This window comes from Eschrichtius robustus, chromosome 14 (genome assembly GCF_028021215.1).
Source record: "Eschrichtius robustus isolate mEscRob2 chromosome 14, mEscRob2.pri, whole genome shotgun sequence".
Classification (NCBI taxonomy): domain Eukaryota; kingdom Metazoa; phylum Chordata; class Mammalia; order Artiodactyla; family Eschrichtiidae; genus Eschrichtius; species Eschrichtius robustus.
This window is the reverse complement of record NC_090837.1, coordinates 19525216-19538369: the sequence shown is the minus strand read 5'-3', so window position 1 is coordinate 19538369 and position 13154 is coordinate 19525216. Positions and strand designations below refer to the sequence as shown.

Below are 13154 nucleotides of genomic sequence, written 5' to 3'. Positions count from 1 at the left end.
GACAGTGGGCGTGCAAAATAAACACGGACACCGTTTGGTAACCAATGATTTTTTTTTTTTTTTATCTTTGAAAATGGAAGCAAGTGTTTTGACAGAATACGATGGCCGCTCTATAAGAGCCGATCTAGGAGTAATTCACTGGTTTTCCTCTGGGATAGCACGGATTTAAAAAAAAAAAAAAAAAAAAAAAAGGCAAAACAGGAAAAATAATCCACAGAGCTTGAGGCGCCAACTGAGACTGGCGGGGAATCCGTTCATTAAATAAGCCATACACTACACACTAAGATCAGGATAACTCGCCCTTGCCCTCCTCTTCTCTCCGAACCACATTCCCTACGGTGTTTCACCACCATCAACAATTTTGTTCACTTAATTAATTGGGTGTCAGAACCTTAGAACACTTCTGAATCTTAAAAATGAAGGTCCTCAGCAGATTATGTTGATAAAGAAACACATACAGGTTTGAATATAAATCACTGTAATTATTGTTTTCTTAACACCTCATTATCCACTTTAATATTTAAAACACACACGCACGCACACACAAAACCACACCAAACATTCATTCAGATGCCCTGAAACCATGGAGACAGCAATCCCAGGACTGGTAAAGAACACGGTACCTTCTTTTCTACTCAGACACAAGGACAGCTCGACCATGCAGCCCAACCCACCGACGCCACACTCTGCCTCAGCCTGGGTCCCCGCACACAGACGCTTCCAGGCGGTCCCGAACCGTCCCCACGCCAGCAAGAGCACGTGCAAGCGCCCCCACCGTGGTCCTAATGCATGACACGATTCCCGTTCCACCACAGACACTCAAGCCCTTCCAAAGCAGAGGCTCCTTAAATCTTGTTTCTCAAGCACGCACTCTGAGAAAATGGAAATGGAGAGAAGTCCCAGCTAACCCGGGAGTGGGGCAGGCCATGGGAGCTCAGTGTCTGGCCGGGGGCTGCGTAGTCTCTGTGCTCGGACCCAGCCACGGTGCAGCTGCAGCGGGGCGCGGGGGAGTTTGTGAAGAGGGTGCGCAGGGACCAGCTGCACCATCAAAGCTACAGCAGACGTCTGCTTCCTTCTCGACCCTCCTCCCCAGTCTCAATATTCAACAGCACCCTCTGGCCTCAGCTTAGCAGAATGCAGTTAGCACCGAAAGGCAGGAGGAGGGAGGGACGGCCGGGGGAGCCCTGAGAGAGGGGGCTGCATACAGGAGGGAGAAGAAAGGGCAGGAGCTCCAGGGGTGTGGGGGACCCGTCTAGCACAGCGAGGGGGCAGCACGGGACACACGGGAAAGCAGAGGATCACGCGGGGCGAACGCTTCCCTCCAGGTCCCCTAGTCTGTCTCACCCCATCCCAGGGTACTCGGGAGCCAGGCAAGCTGCTGAAAGGGACAAGAAGGAACACCCCACAGCACGTGTGGCTCCTCGTCCTGGACACCCTTGTCAAGTACTGACCAAAACTTGGAACATGACGTTAAAGTGATGAAGCTAATAGATTCTATGTGTGTAACAAAACCGCAGAAACACATGCTAGTTTAGGTTCGATTATAATCATCTGAAGCACAGGATAACCAAGAAGCAAAATTCCATTCTGGTACAACCACCCAATTTCTAGAAAAGAGAAAGGAAACGATTTGATATGAGCTTTTTTTTTGATCAGAAGACTCAATGGAAAGGGAGGGGTGGGAATATGAATCCACATGATTTTTCAAGTCTTCCTTTTGTACAGTCATTAATATGACCAGGTTTGTGCTGCAAAGAAGCCAGCACAGTGCGGCTACTGCTCTGATTGTTCTCAGATGAATGTTTATACAAAATAATATCTTCATTTAGTTTATAAACATACACAGTGCTGTCCCTTTCAAATTAAGGAGAAAAAAAACCCCCACACACAAATACTGCAAAGTAGCAAAATACAAAGAAAAAAAAGCTACTTTTGGTTTTGGCAACATTAAAAAAAAAAAGAAATATAAAAAGCAATGTGGCATTGGTCCCTGTTTGTAAAAAAAAAAAAAAAAAAAAAACAAAGGTACTTGGGCAGGACACTGAATCAGAATTGGTTGGTTTTCTAAAATTCAGAATATCTGGGATTTTCAAAGTAGCACTTTTGTCTTTTAGAAGTTCACAAGTCACATAACACTTAAAACATCAAAAAAAGCTTTCTGGTAAAAAGCTCAGCTTTTAAATCACATTTTGTTTCTGCAAATTTGGGAGACGAGTTGAGTCCTTACTGGAATGTGGCCTATCGCTGGTCGACAGATCTGAAATGTCTCCAAGTGGCAGTGCCTCCCTTTCGCCCTCCCTGGGACCACACCAACTACCAGCCACGAGCGCGCGTTCTTGCTCCGTCTGCGGGGTGGGGGGTGGACCTTCAGGCTGCTATCTTCGCCATCTGCTGTTCTAACTTGGAAATACGCTCATCTTGATTGCAGATTGTGTCTTTTATAGATTTGATCTCTTTCAAAATCTCATCCAATTTGGCTTCATTTTGCTAAGGAAACAAAAAAAGAGGGGAGGGAAGAGGGTGACTAAAAAGCAGCAACGTTCAGCACAGGTAGGATGTACGGGGTATAACTGTGACCTTCCATTTTGGAAGTGGCAGGCTGCAGCAGCCAGGCCGAGCCTTTTAGGAATGCCAGGAATGCTGGCTGGGCCAACTGGCACCCACAGCAAAGCAACAGTGTTTCACGGCTCCTGGCCCCACCTGTGCGCCGAGCTGGATGGAGACTCCTGGGACACAACTAAACTGCAGGAAGAGACTGATCCCTGCAAGGCTGCCCCGTATCCCAACCACCCCGATCAGCCAACTCCAGCAGGAGTATCTTCTATGTGACCACGGTGACAGGTGACCCTCTAGAGGCTACTGAGCTCCTATCAGCTCCTAGAAAGGTCCTCGGGAACTACACCCCTTGCCCTGCCTGCTCCTCTAAAGAGCCTGAGCTTCTCCCTCGTGGAGCTGATTCTTCTGCAGGAAACCCTGCAGTCCCCAGAGCTGCGGTGCCTCGTGTGGCTTGCTCGGTCACAGCCAAAACACTAGCTCCTGAGGGCACTTTGCCTCTTGTTTCTGCCACCTCCACATCGACAATTCCCGGCCCCTCCTGGCCCCCAGAACTCCATTCTACAGCCTGCCGACGCCAGCCCCCTCTCCTCCCTGGCTCAACCCTGCTCTCCCGTGGCCACAGGGGTCTTCACTGTCAGCCTCTGGTCTCCATCACTCCCCTGAAACAATTCTTGCCAAGATGCCCAAGATCATCTCTGCCTCTAAGTTCCACTCACTCCAGATCCTTCTGTCACTCAGACACTTAGCAACTTCTAAAATCTCTCACCACTCCCTCCTTCCTGGGACCTCATCTTCCCGGCATCGGTAACAGACTGACTTCTATCCTGGTCATCATAAAAAAGAGAGCTAAAGGAGTCAAACTCATAAATGTCACGTGATCAAGGTGGTTCCTACAAACAGTGCCTGTTACCATTACTGAACCCCATCCGTGCAGCGGGGACAGTGCTCGCAGACGCCCAGGCTGGCAGGCGTGTTCGGGAGGGCCAGGCCGAGCCAGCCCAGCACGCCCCAGGCCCTGCGGTCCTTACCACGCCGGCCGCGTCTGCGTTCTTCTTGGGGACGCTGATCAGGTCGCATTTCTTGTTTGCCGTGGGCTTGCTGTCCAGAATGTTCTTCTTGACCACCTTGAGGTCCCTGTTTTTGCCGGGAATGTATCCGTGCTTCAGGGAGATGAGGAGCGGATCTGCATTCCTCCCCTCGAACCACTCTTCCGCCTCCAGCGCCGCTTCGGGCCCCGCCGTGTCAGGGTACAAGTCATCCTGGAAAAGGTCAGACTACACGAGACACAGTGGAGAAATCCGCAGGTAAGGAAGAGAGCTCTGGGATTTTTAAAATATTTTTAAAACATGGATTGCCTAGACAACTGGGCACTTACCTTCCTGGGGACAGTCATGATAATAGGCTCACACTTTCTCTCGTGAAGTTTGAAGAATCTTCAAAGGAGAAATAAAGGCAAAGTTGCATTAAGTGAAACAGGAGGCCAAGTAACAGGCTTAATAATTCACTCGTACATTCTGTGTTTGCCCATCACCTCATCTGACGCATCCTGTGGAGCAGGTAGAATTCAGCGTTCCCATTTCACAGAGGAGAAAATAGAAGCTGAGAGTAGCTATGCTAGGGAACGGCAGATAGGAGACACGAACAGAGGCCTATGCATTATGGTGACAGTCAAGTTCCAATTACCTGGGGGCAAATCAACTGTGGGGAAGTGATTAACACCACCGACAATGAACCGCTTATGAGAAAATTACCAAGTCAGAAGACAATTACCAAGGCAGAAGACAATGGACACCCATGTCTCAGAGAGTACCTATGACCTGGATGCCACGTCTTCTGCCAACGTGAAGTGGCTGAACATTCGTAAGTGTAAATAGGATTTTTAAAAAGGAAACGAAAACAATCCTAGGAATTAAATGTTGGCATCCGAGCAAACCACATCATGCATAACACTCAAGAAAAATCTGGAATTATCCAGGGTGTGGGAAGAGTAGGAAGACCAAGCCCAAAACCCGTGCAGTCGGCTCAGTGGTGGGAAGGCTGGCCTGGGCTGGATGGCCAGCTCCACCCCCCACACCTGGGCATGTGCCCACCTGACCCAGCCTTGAGCTCCTCATCCACATGGTGGGTAAACCAGCACCCGCCTCACAGCATGGGTATGAAGAGAAAGGGGATCCTGGCCGTGTGATTAGCACAGCGCCCAACACGTAACCAACGCCCCAGAAATACTGAGTAAACAGGAGGCGTCCTGAATGACTTCCTTATACAGTCATCCCTCGGTATCTGCGGGGGATGGGTTCCAGGACCTGCCGCGGACACCAAAATCTGCCGATGCTCAAGTCCCTTACACAACATGGCACAGCATTTTATACTCTAAGTCATTCTAGATTACTTACAATACCCAGTACAACGTAAATGCTATGTAAACAGTTGTAAACACAAAGTAAATGCTAAGTAAATGGTTTCCCATGCGCCACAAATTCAAGTTTTGCTTTTTGGAACTTTCTGGAACTTTTGTTTCCAAATATGCTCAATCCTTGGATTTGGAACTCGCAAATACAAAGGGCCGACTACGTCTTTTAAACTTTTAGATGACAGTAAAATAAATGTGTTCCCAAATCCTGAATGTAATTTTGAAGTTCAGATTCAATCTGTTTTGAACCACATTTTGATTAGTTTGATTTAAACCACAATTTAGAATTATCTGTGACAGCCTTCCTTCATTATTCTAGCTATAGAGTTGAAGGTATTATTAAAAAACAAAAAAACAAAAACTATGCAATGATTAATATAAAAAAAAGGGCTCATAAAATTTCTTCTATTTTTAAAGACGTAAGTGTCAACTATTTGTGTGACCAGGTCAGCACACTTAGAAAAATGTCCATATAAACGCAGTGTTATAAAAACTCCACAGAGTAGTCCAGAGAGGCAGAAGTTACAACACACAGCTGAGCTTCCTAAGCCAAGCTAACCTAACACCCGCTGTGGGTCTTTGTTTCTCTAGTTTCGGATCTGTGGGCTCCACAACCCGGTTTGGAACCTGGCTGGTCCCTCTGCAGGGCAGGAAAACCATCCCTCATTTCCATCCCAGGGACAGGCTCTTCCTGGTTGCCTCCCAGGGGACGCTGGCCACAGCCGCAGCCTGAAGACAAGCGACGATGGTTTCACTACTTAAATCAGGGTGTGATACGCCCCAATGAAGCCTCTTAACCGCTGCATTTCAAGTTTATCATCTGAAGGATGGGGAAGGCACAGCTGGATTAAATGATTTTGAAGGGTTTCTTCTTGCTCTCAAACTCCACGTTTCTAAGAACGGGCAGGAAACAAGATACTAATTCTACGATTCTACTGCACACACACAGGTAGAAAGACTCAGGTGTGGACACGAACGGCGTAAGCAGGCTGAACACTTTCCGATACCGATTCTTTACCTGGCAATCTCACATTTGTTGACATCGAGTCCCCTCTTGGGCATGTAACCCATCCCCCTCTGAGGCTCCTTGCTGCTGAATGTGTTGAGGTAGTGGACGTATGGGGATTCGTCCGTGATCTCAAAATAGCGGATACTGCTGTCGCCCTATAAGAAATCGGAGACAGGTTTGTGTTTCACGTTAGCCGGAGTATCTGGCTTAGGTGGGTGTCTCTCTCCTCTATACCCCCAGCACTGACTGGGACTCCGCTACGCTGGCTGACCTTTGCTCCCCTTCGGGGGCCTGCCTCAAGCACATGATGGCTTCTCTTCCTGGCAGAGCAAGCCCTCGCCTATGCAAGGCTAGCAGCCTCTTGCACCTCCTCCCAAAGTTTCTGACTTGCCTGCACTGAGTCTGGCACCAAGTCAGAGTTGGAGCGGAAAGGTTAACACCTCCGCCCAACAACTGCGCGGCAACAAACAAACAAACAAACAGAAGACCAAGAGGGCCTAGCGGGCAATTACTGATTTTTCAGCATTCCTCCATGGGCACAGACCTGAGGGCACTAACACCAGACAATCGGATAATAAGAAGTAAGAGTTTTCTAATGAAGAGACATTAGTTTTAGTGAGTAACCTTTAACTTCAGACAAGAATGCTATCCCATTACAAGGTGTCAAGTTCTGTGATAATCTGGCTTAGAATGGTCAGATTTTTTTGAAGACCTGAAGCATGTGCTAGCCTCTCTCAGTGTAAATAACTGTCACACAGTTACATGAACCTGAACAATGAAGGCAATCCTGCCTGAGGGGAGAGATGTGTGTGTAAGAAGTGATAAATAGCTAGGCAGTACTCTGCCCTAACAACCCTCTCCTCTCTCATATTTCCATTTGTTTCAATGATGTAACTACCTAAAGCAATGGAAGACAAGCTAATCATACACTATTTGCTTTCTACATACTCACAGTAACTTTCCACCCAGTGTTAGTAACATCTGGGTAACAATGCAGTCTATGGCAGCTGTTAACATCTCAAGTAAAATGACTTTCAAGGAAACAGACAAGATCTCAGTTTCTAAATAACTGACCTATAAAAATGTCAAGCAGGTCTGCAGCCCACTCCATCAACTGTGAACAGGAGTAAAACACCCCCAGCTTCATCCCCAGCAAGGGACTATCTGACAGGTTTGGGGAAGGGAAACACATCAACAGCTCCATTTGTATTAATTCATTTATTTCAGCTACAAAAATTCTAAGGGAAATTGAGCCTACAGAAGAACAAGGAATACTGAGGTCTTTACCTTCTAAAATGAAGTAACAGTAATGATAATAAAGCTACCAACACTTTAGTTAGGCAGAAATCATCAGGCAGCAGGAAGGTGTCCTGAGTTCAGTGTGGGGTCTTCTTGTAACAACTGTCACCTCCTGACACTTGAGTCAGGCCATGTAATTGTTAAGGCCTGGGCCTTAACACTGAACTCCAGGAGCGAGAACCCTCTGGAGAGTCTCTGAGGCCCCCAAAAGCTTGTACCCACGGAGCACTATTCTCTATACAATTGCTCATCTACTAAATCTCTGAAGGATAAACTTTTCTTCTTACAGGATTAAATTTAAGATCAAACAGCAAAATTACTGTTTACCTTTCCACATAAGTAAATGATACTGGTGTCAGGGTCATAGAAAGGTAGCAACACCCCATTGCTAGTGTCCATTTCATGAAGAGCAACTGGTTCCTCCATATTTTTCTGGGAAAAAAAAAAATACACACACACACACATTTTTAAAAGGTGAATTTTTATAAGATGATACATTTTTCATCCCTAATTAAGTTAGCCATTTCCCTAAAATAATGAAAGTTTAAACAATGCACATATGATATTCATACATGTAATTACCAATAGGAATACTAGATGAGATCCAACTCACTGAAAATTGTGTTGATTTGGCAACATAATTAATGCACACATCAGTGTGATCCCATGACAGAGATGAGAGCCTATCTCCTTTGTGACTGCTTTCTTTTTCAAAAGTACTTTTTTCTTATTACAAAAATAAACTCATGTTCTTTTAAAAATTAGAAGGTACAAGGAAAAACATAAAAATCATCCCATATTCTGTAATCCCACGGTCCAGTGGGGGGTAGAAACAATTACCATTTTGGCCTATTTCCTTCCAACATAGAAGCACACACAGATTGGGATCATACCATATATGCAGTTCAGTACGTTTTTCCCACTTGTGCTGTCATGAACATTTTCCCAAGCATGACTATTTTGATTTAGACATTTGATCATGTTCTTTAGGAAATATTTTAACTAAGTTTAGAACTTATTTCCCAAGTCTAAAACACTGGATTCTTCACGCATTCTTTCTAAAATCTACAGTCAACATAGACTCCTTGGGAGTATCAAGAATGCATTTTTAAAATACATTCAGCAGTAAGTCTCCAGTGAGGATGAGAACTTCACATCCAACTTAAGACAAGCAGGAGTTCAGCGAACGACACTGAGAACCCTATCATCTACTGACCAACCCAAAGGCCCGCTCAGAAAAGAGAAAGCTCGAGGCTGGGGAAGGGGTGGCAGGGCTGGGAAGGGGCGTACCGGGTTCCAGAGGGCCAGCTGCCGCTCGCTCATGCGGCTGAAACCAGTGGTAAAGACGTTGCCGTCAGCCAGAAAGATGGCCCTCATGGGTCGGGCTCCTTCATGTGCTTTCTCCTTCTCCTGGGCGAGAGAGCAAAGAGGCAGCTTACACAGTCAGACTGCAGGAAGGAAAAGTGGGGGAGAGCGGGGGCTCAGACAGTGAACCCCGCCACCCCACATGCCACTCACGTCAAAGGTGTGTGTGTGTGCGTGTGCACATACGTGCACGAGCGTGTCAGTACTGGCCACCTCCCCTCCCTGAAGGAGGAGGAAACAAAGCGACACCAAGGGATCTGGCCAAGGCCCCTCAGCTGGTGAGCGAGCAATCGCGCCAGGTCTGGACTGAAAGGCCGCAGTCCTTCCACCAGCCCCTGCCACCAACCCAAGTCCAGGCTCTGCAAAAACAAAACGCACGGAACGGCTCTGCCAAGCCTTTGTTTCTCAAGAGTATGATAATAACCTGAAGGTGGATAGTCACTACAGCATCTAGCAATTTCATAGGACAGAAGTCGAGTCTGGCTAACCCGTTCCTTAGCCTCATCTCTTCAGCGGGAGCCCACCAGCCCCACACCTTGGAAGGTTCTAGTGGAGAAAGCACGGGGTACGGGGCCTTGATAAGCACCAGCCATGCCTGTCACCCGACTCTCGAAAAGTATCACCGGCCAAGAGCCGCCTTCTCAGAGAAGGGCCGTGACGAGGCACAGAGTGGGGTGAAAGTGAGGCACCTCTGGATTCAACACCTGCTGTGTCAACCTGACTAAAGGCCCGAGTGTCCATCTTTTGCCGTGATGTGTGATTCTGTGGAGGCCTAGCTCAGGTGGCAGAAACGGGGACGCTGAGCTGTGCAGAGAACCCATGGCATTTGTCAGGCCCTTTAAAGACCGACTGGGGAGCAGGCGAGGGAATCAACAGATCCATCTGCAGTCTTCAGCCAGCATGCAGTAAACTCTGTGGGTTAGCTGCTCTAGACTTGCACATTCTTAAGCAAACTGATAAAAAAAACTTTGTTTCTTTGTGAGAAACGGTCGCCAAGTGAGAGGGAAGGCTTGGGTAAAAGCTAGAAATGCACAGCTCTGGAGAGAAGGGCAACTGGGAGACAGAAGCCTGGCCGAGACCTTTCTGATTCAGTTTGGCGTCTGCACACAGCAAGGGTCCACGGACTGGCAGTCCCAGCCCCTGCAGTCTGCCTTAAAACGCAGAAAGTTCTCACTCCCTAAAGCGCTACACATACTAGGGCTTTTGTCCTAAGAATACTTACAGCAACAATCTCCTGTTTCCTAGGATCGATTACTCTCACTTTCTTGTCTTTGGAGGCTGTGCAGATCAGACTGCCGTTCCGGTTCCAGCTCACGTTGTAAATCATGTCCGAATGTATATCGTCCAGGTTTAGAAGGGCTTCCCCCGTCCCCACGTTCCAGATGATGATGGTGTTATCACAGCCTGAAAGCAAGCAGAACCACACCCCTCAGGGATGAGAAACGCCTGCACAACAACGCATTTGTGAAAACTATGGATACAGATACAGGGAGGATAAACACACCTATGTATTGAAATGGAGATGCTAATTATAAGAAGCCTTACTTACTGGCAGTCAAAAACTGATGTGACCAAGAAAAAAAGAAATTTGTGTAAAAGAAACACATTAAAGGAAAAATACAGCTTGTGAAGTTTGGGCTCATGTGAAACAAACAAAAACACCAACCAAACAAACAAAAACAAAGAACAACAGGAAAATAGAACCCTATGTTTTTTTTAAGAGTTAACTGGGCTGGTGGACCCTGAGTGATCTTAAGTTTCCTTTTCTAGTAAAACAAGCATCAGAACGAATACAGCTTCTTTCCTTTCCAGAGGAACTAAAAATAAAGGGTTTAAATGGTGGTTTAGGAGGCTCAAGACAAAGACTGGACAGCAGGTTATTCCCATCAACCATGCTGTTGAGACAGGGTCTTGCACAAAAGCATGTAAATTACAAGTGAAGGGAAATGCCTAGCCATCTGCTCACAGCAGATCTTTATCTTTAAGAGGGGAGAAAAATAGGCCAAGACTGGCCTGATTTGAGAAGCACAAACTGTCGTCAAGTAGGCACGTGAATTCAGAACCTGATCCGCAAAGAGGCCACAGGTCCACTGAGCCACAGCCCCTCAGCTCTTCAGCTCCATCCTCCCTTCCCTCCAGGCTCGGCCCCAAGTCCCTGAGGCCCCTTTAAAAAGAGGCACCATTTGCTGCTTCCAGGACATTAGCTCAAGGATGAAGCAAAATAAGGGATGGACATCCTGAAGATGGATTCTTGTCAATAAGCCAATTCTGCAAGCACTTAGAAAAATTAGCCACTAATAACCAGGACACCTAAGTTACCTAGGGTCAGAAATAGGAAATGGGTGAAAAAAACTGTACGACTGACAGTATGAAAAGCTGGAGCTAAACTCTGCGATGGAGATTTGACCCATCCTCTGCCTCGTTCATCATAGGCAAATGAGTAACTTTAGCCACTGTGGATGGATCACACAGTCTTAAACTATGCAAAACTATGCACAACGCTGCAATCAACCATTCTCTGCGTGTAAAAGGGAGACTGGGCTCAGTCTGCTGATGATACCCTAGATTTGACCTCGATGAGGCGGGCAGTAGGGTATTTTCCATGAGGGAATTCCACCTTTGGAATTGTTTTCTCTCCTTATCAGACTGAGGTTCTGAGTAGAACACTGGAAGGCTTCCCAGTTATAGTCAATTGTGATTTTAAAAAAGAGAGTCTTGGGCTTCCCTGGTGGCGCAGTGCTTGAGAATCCGCCTGCCAATGCAGGGGACGCGGGTTCGAGCCCTGGTCTGGGAAGATCCCACATGCCACGGAGCAATGAAGCCCGTGAGCCACAACGACTGAGCCTGCGCGTCTGGAGCCTGTGCTCCGCAACAAGAGAGGCCGCGATGGTGAGAGGCCCGCGCACCGCGATGAGGAGTGGCCCCCGCTTGCCGCAACTGGAGAAAGCCCTCGCACAGAAACGAAGACCCAACACAGCCAAAAATAAAAATTAATTAATTAATTAATTAAAAAAAAAAAAAAGTCTTACTTTTTTTTTTTTTAAGTAGTTCTTGGTTTCAATAGGTACCAGGCATTAGATTTTTAACTTAACTCACTATGTCACATATACCTTTCATACCCAGTTAAAAACTGAACTGCTCCTCTCCTTTTTACTGGTGAGGAGAAAGATCTTTAAAATTCTACCACTAACATTAGCACTGCTTTTTTTATAAGCCAATCTTATTAAGGTATAGTTTGCATGCAATACAATGCACCCATTTTAAGTATACATTGGTTAAGTTTTGATACATGTACATATGCATGTAGCCATCATCACAGTCAAGATCAACATGTCCATCACCCCACAAAGCTCCTTCCTGTCCTTTGTATTGCTTCTATAAAAGCAGATAACATCTCACATTTTAGACAAAGAAAAAGATTTCTTTAAGATGAAACTTGGAAACTACACAAGTGGGAAACCAATAGGAACACTAGGACTTGGTCACAAGGGTTCACTGCAGTGCTGTTTAACAGTGAAAAATCGGAAACAACCTCAATGTCCAAAAATAGGGGACTGACTAAATAAACAGAGGTATTCAGACAATGGACTATTATTAATGGAGTCATTAAAAATATCATACAACATGTAATGGCACCTGAAAAGGACCACAGTGTACCAGCAAGTGCAGAAAGCAGGTCACATGTCAAGTGTCTGAACCCATCTTTGTATGTAAAATTGTTTATGGGCACAGAAATATCTCTGGAAAGAAACATCAAAAGGGTAATAATGCTGTTTCCTCCGGGTGGTGGGACTGTAAATGAGTTTTCTTTTCTCCCTTTTGTTTATATGTATCTCCATAGTATACACGGACTACAAGTGCAAGGAGAAAGATGAAAGTATTTTTTAAAAGGAAGGAGGGTATTTGACGAACAGGATCACCCCAAAGTTGGCGGCAACACCGAAGCTGGGACCCAGGGCTCCTGGCTCCCACTCGGGCTCCTTCTACTACATCAGAAATAACTACAACTGAGGGCCATGGAGGCATGGAGGGCCCCAGCAGGAACCACGACTCTGCTGAAATGTGATTATATAAGTAAGCATGTGTCTGTTCCTAATTCTAGGCAGGAAGTCCACAGCTTCCACTGGCTTTGCCCAAGTGGCCTCGACACACACACATGCACACGGGTGCCGGGGAAGTCCCACATTTAGGCACCCTGTCGTGGGTTCCAATGACCTGCTTCACAACTGCCAGCACAGTCAGCACCCGTCTGCTGCTCCCTCCACACAGAGGCCGCGAGAAGCGAGGGCAAGGGGAAAGCAGAGGCCAGCTCGGCTCCTACCTGCACTGAGAAGCACGTTGCGGGCCGTCGGGTGCCAGGCCACGATGCCGACTCTCTTTGAGTGGCCTTCTAAAATGACCACGGGCTCAGTCAGGGAAAGGGTGAGTCCGTTTTCTGGGATCTGCCATACCTGTTGGCAAAGGAAGAAAGGTCATCCACATGAAAGCGGTCGGCTTCCGTTACCACATTTACTG

At 46.7% G+C, this 13154-nt stretch overlaps 1 protein-coding gene across 3 annotated transcripts in view; it reads right to left on the bottom strand.

Annotated features, from left to right (window-relative positions):
- Window positions 1-1629: 1629 nt before the first annotated feature.
- CORO1C (coronin 1C) overlaps window positions 1630-13154 on the bottom strand; it is an 82147-nt gene continuing 70622 nt past the window's right edge. For all 3 annotated transcript variants that reach the window (XM_068562780.1, XM_068562781.1, XM_068562779.1), the window contains 8 exons: window positions 12961-13090; window positions 9862-10043; window positions 8565-8684; window positions 7602-7706; window positions 5985-6130; window positions 3932-3989; window positions 3585-3830; window positions 1630-2487 (listed from right to left, as the gene is read on the bottom strand). In XM_068562780.1, the coding sequence (XP_068418881.1) occupies window positions 2368-2487; window positions 3585-3830; window positions 3932-3989; window positions 5985-6130; window positions 7602-7706; window positions 8565-8684; window positions 9862-10043; window positions 12961-13090 (1107 nt within the window). In that variant the 3' untranslated portion in view covers window positions 1630-2367. The remainder of the gene's footprint in view (window positions 2488-3584; window positions 3831-3931; window positions 3990-5984; window positions 6131-7601; window positions 7707-8564; window positions 8685-9861; window positions 10044-12960; window positions 13091-13154) is intronic.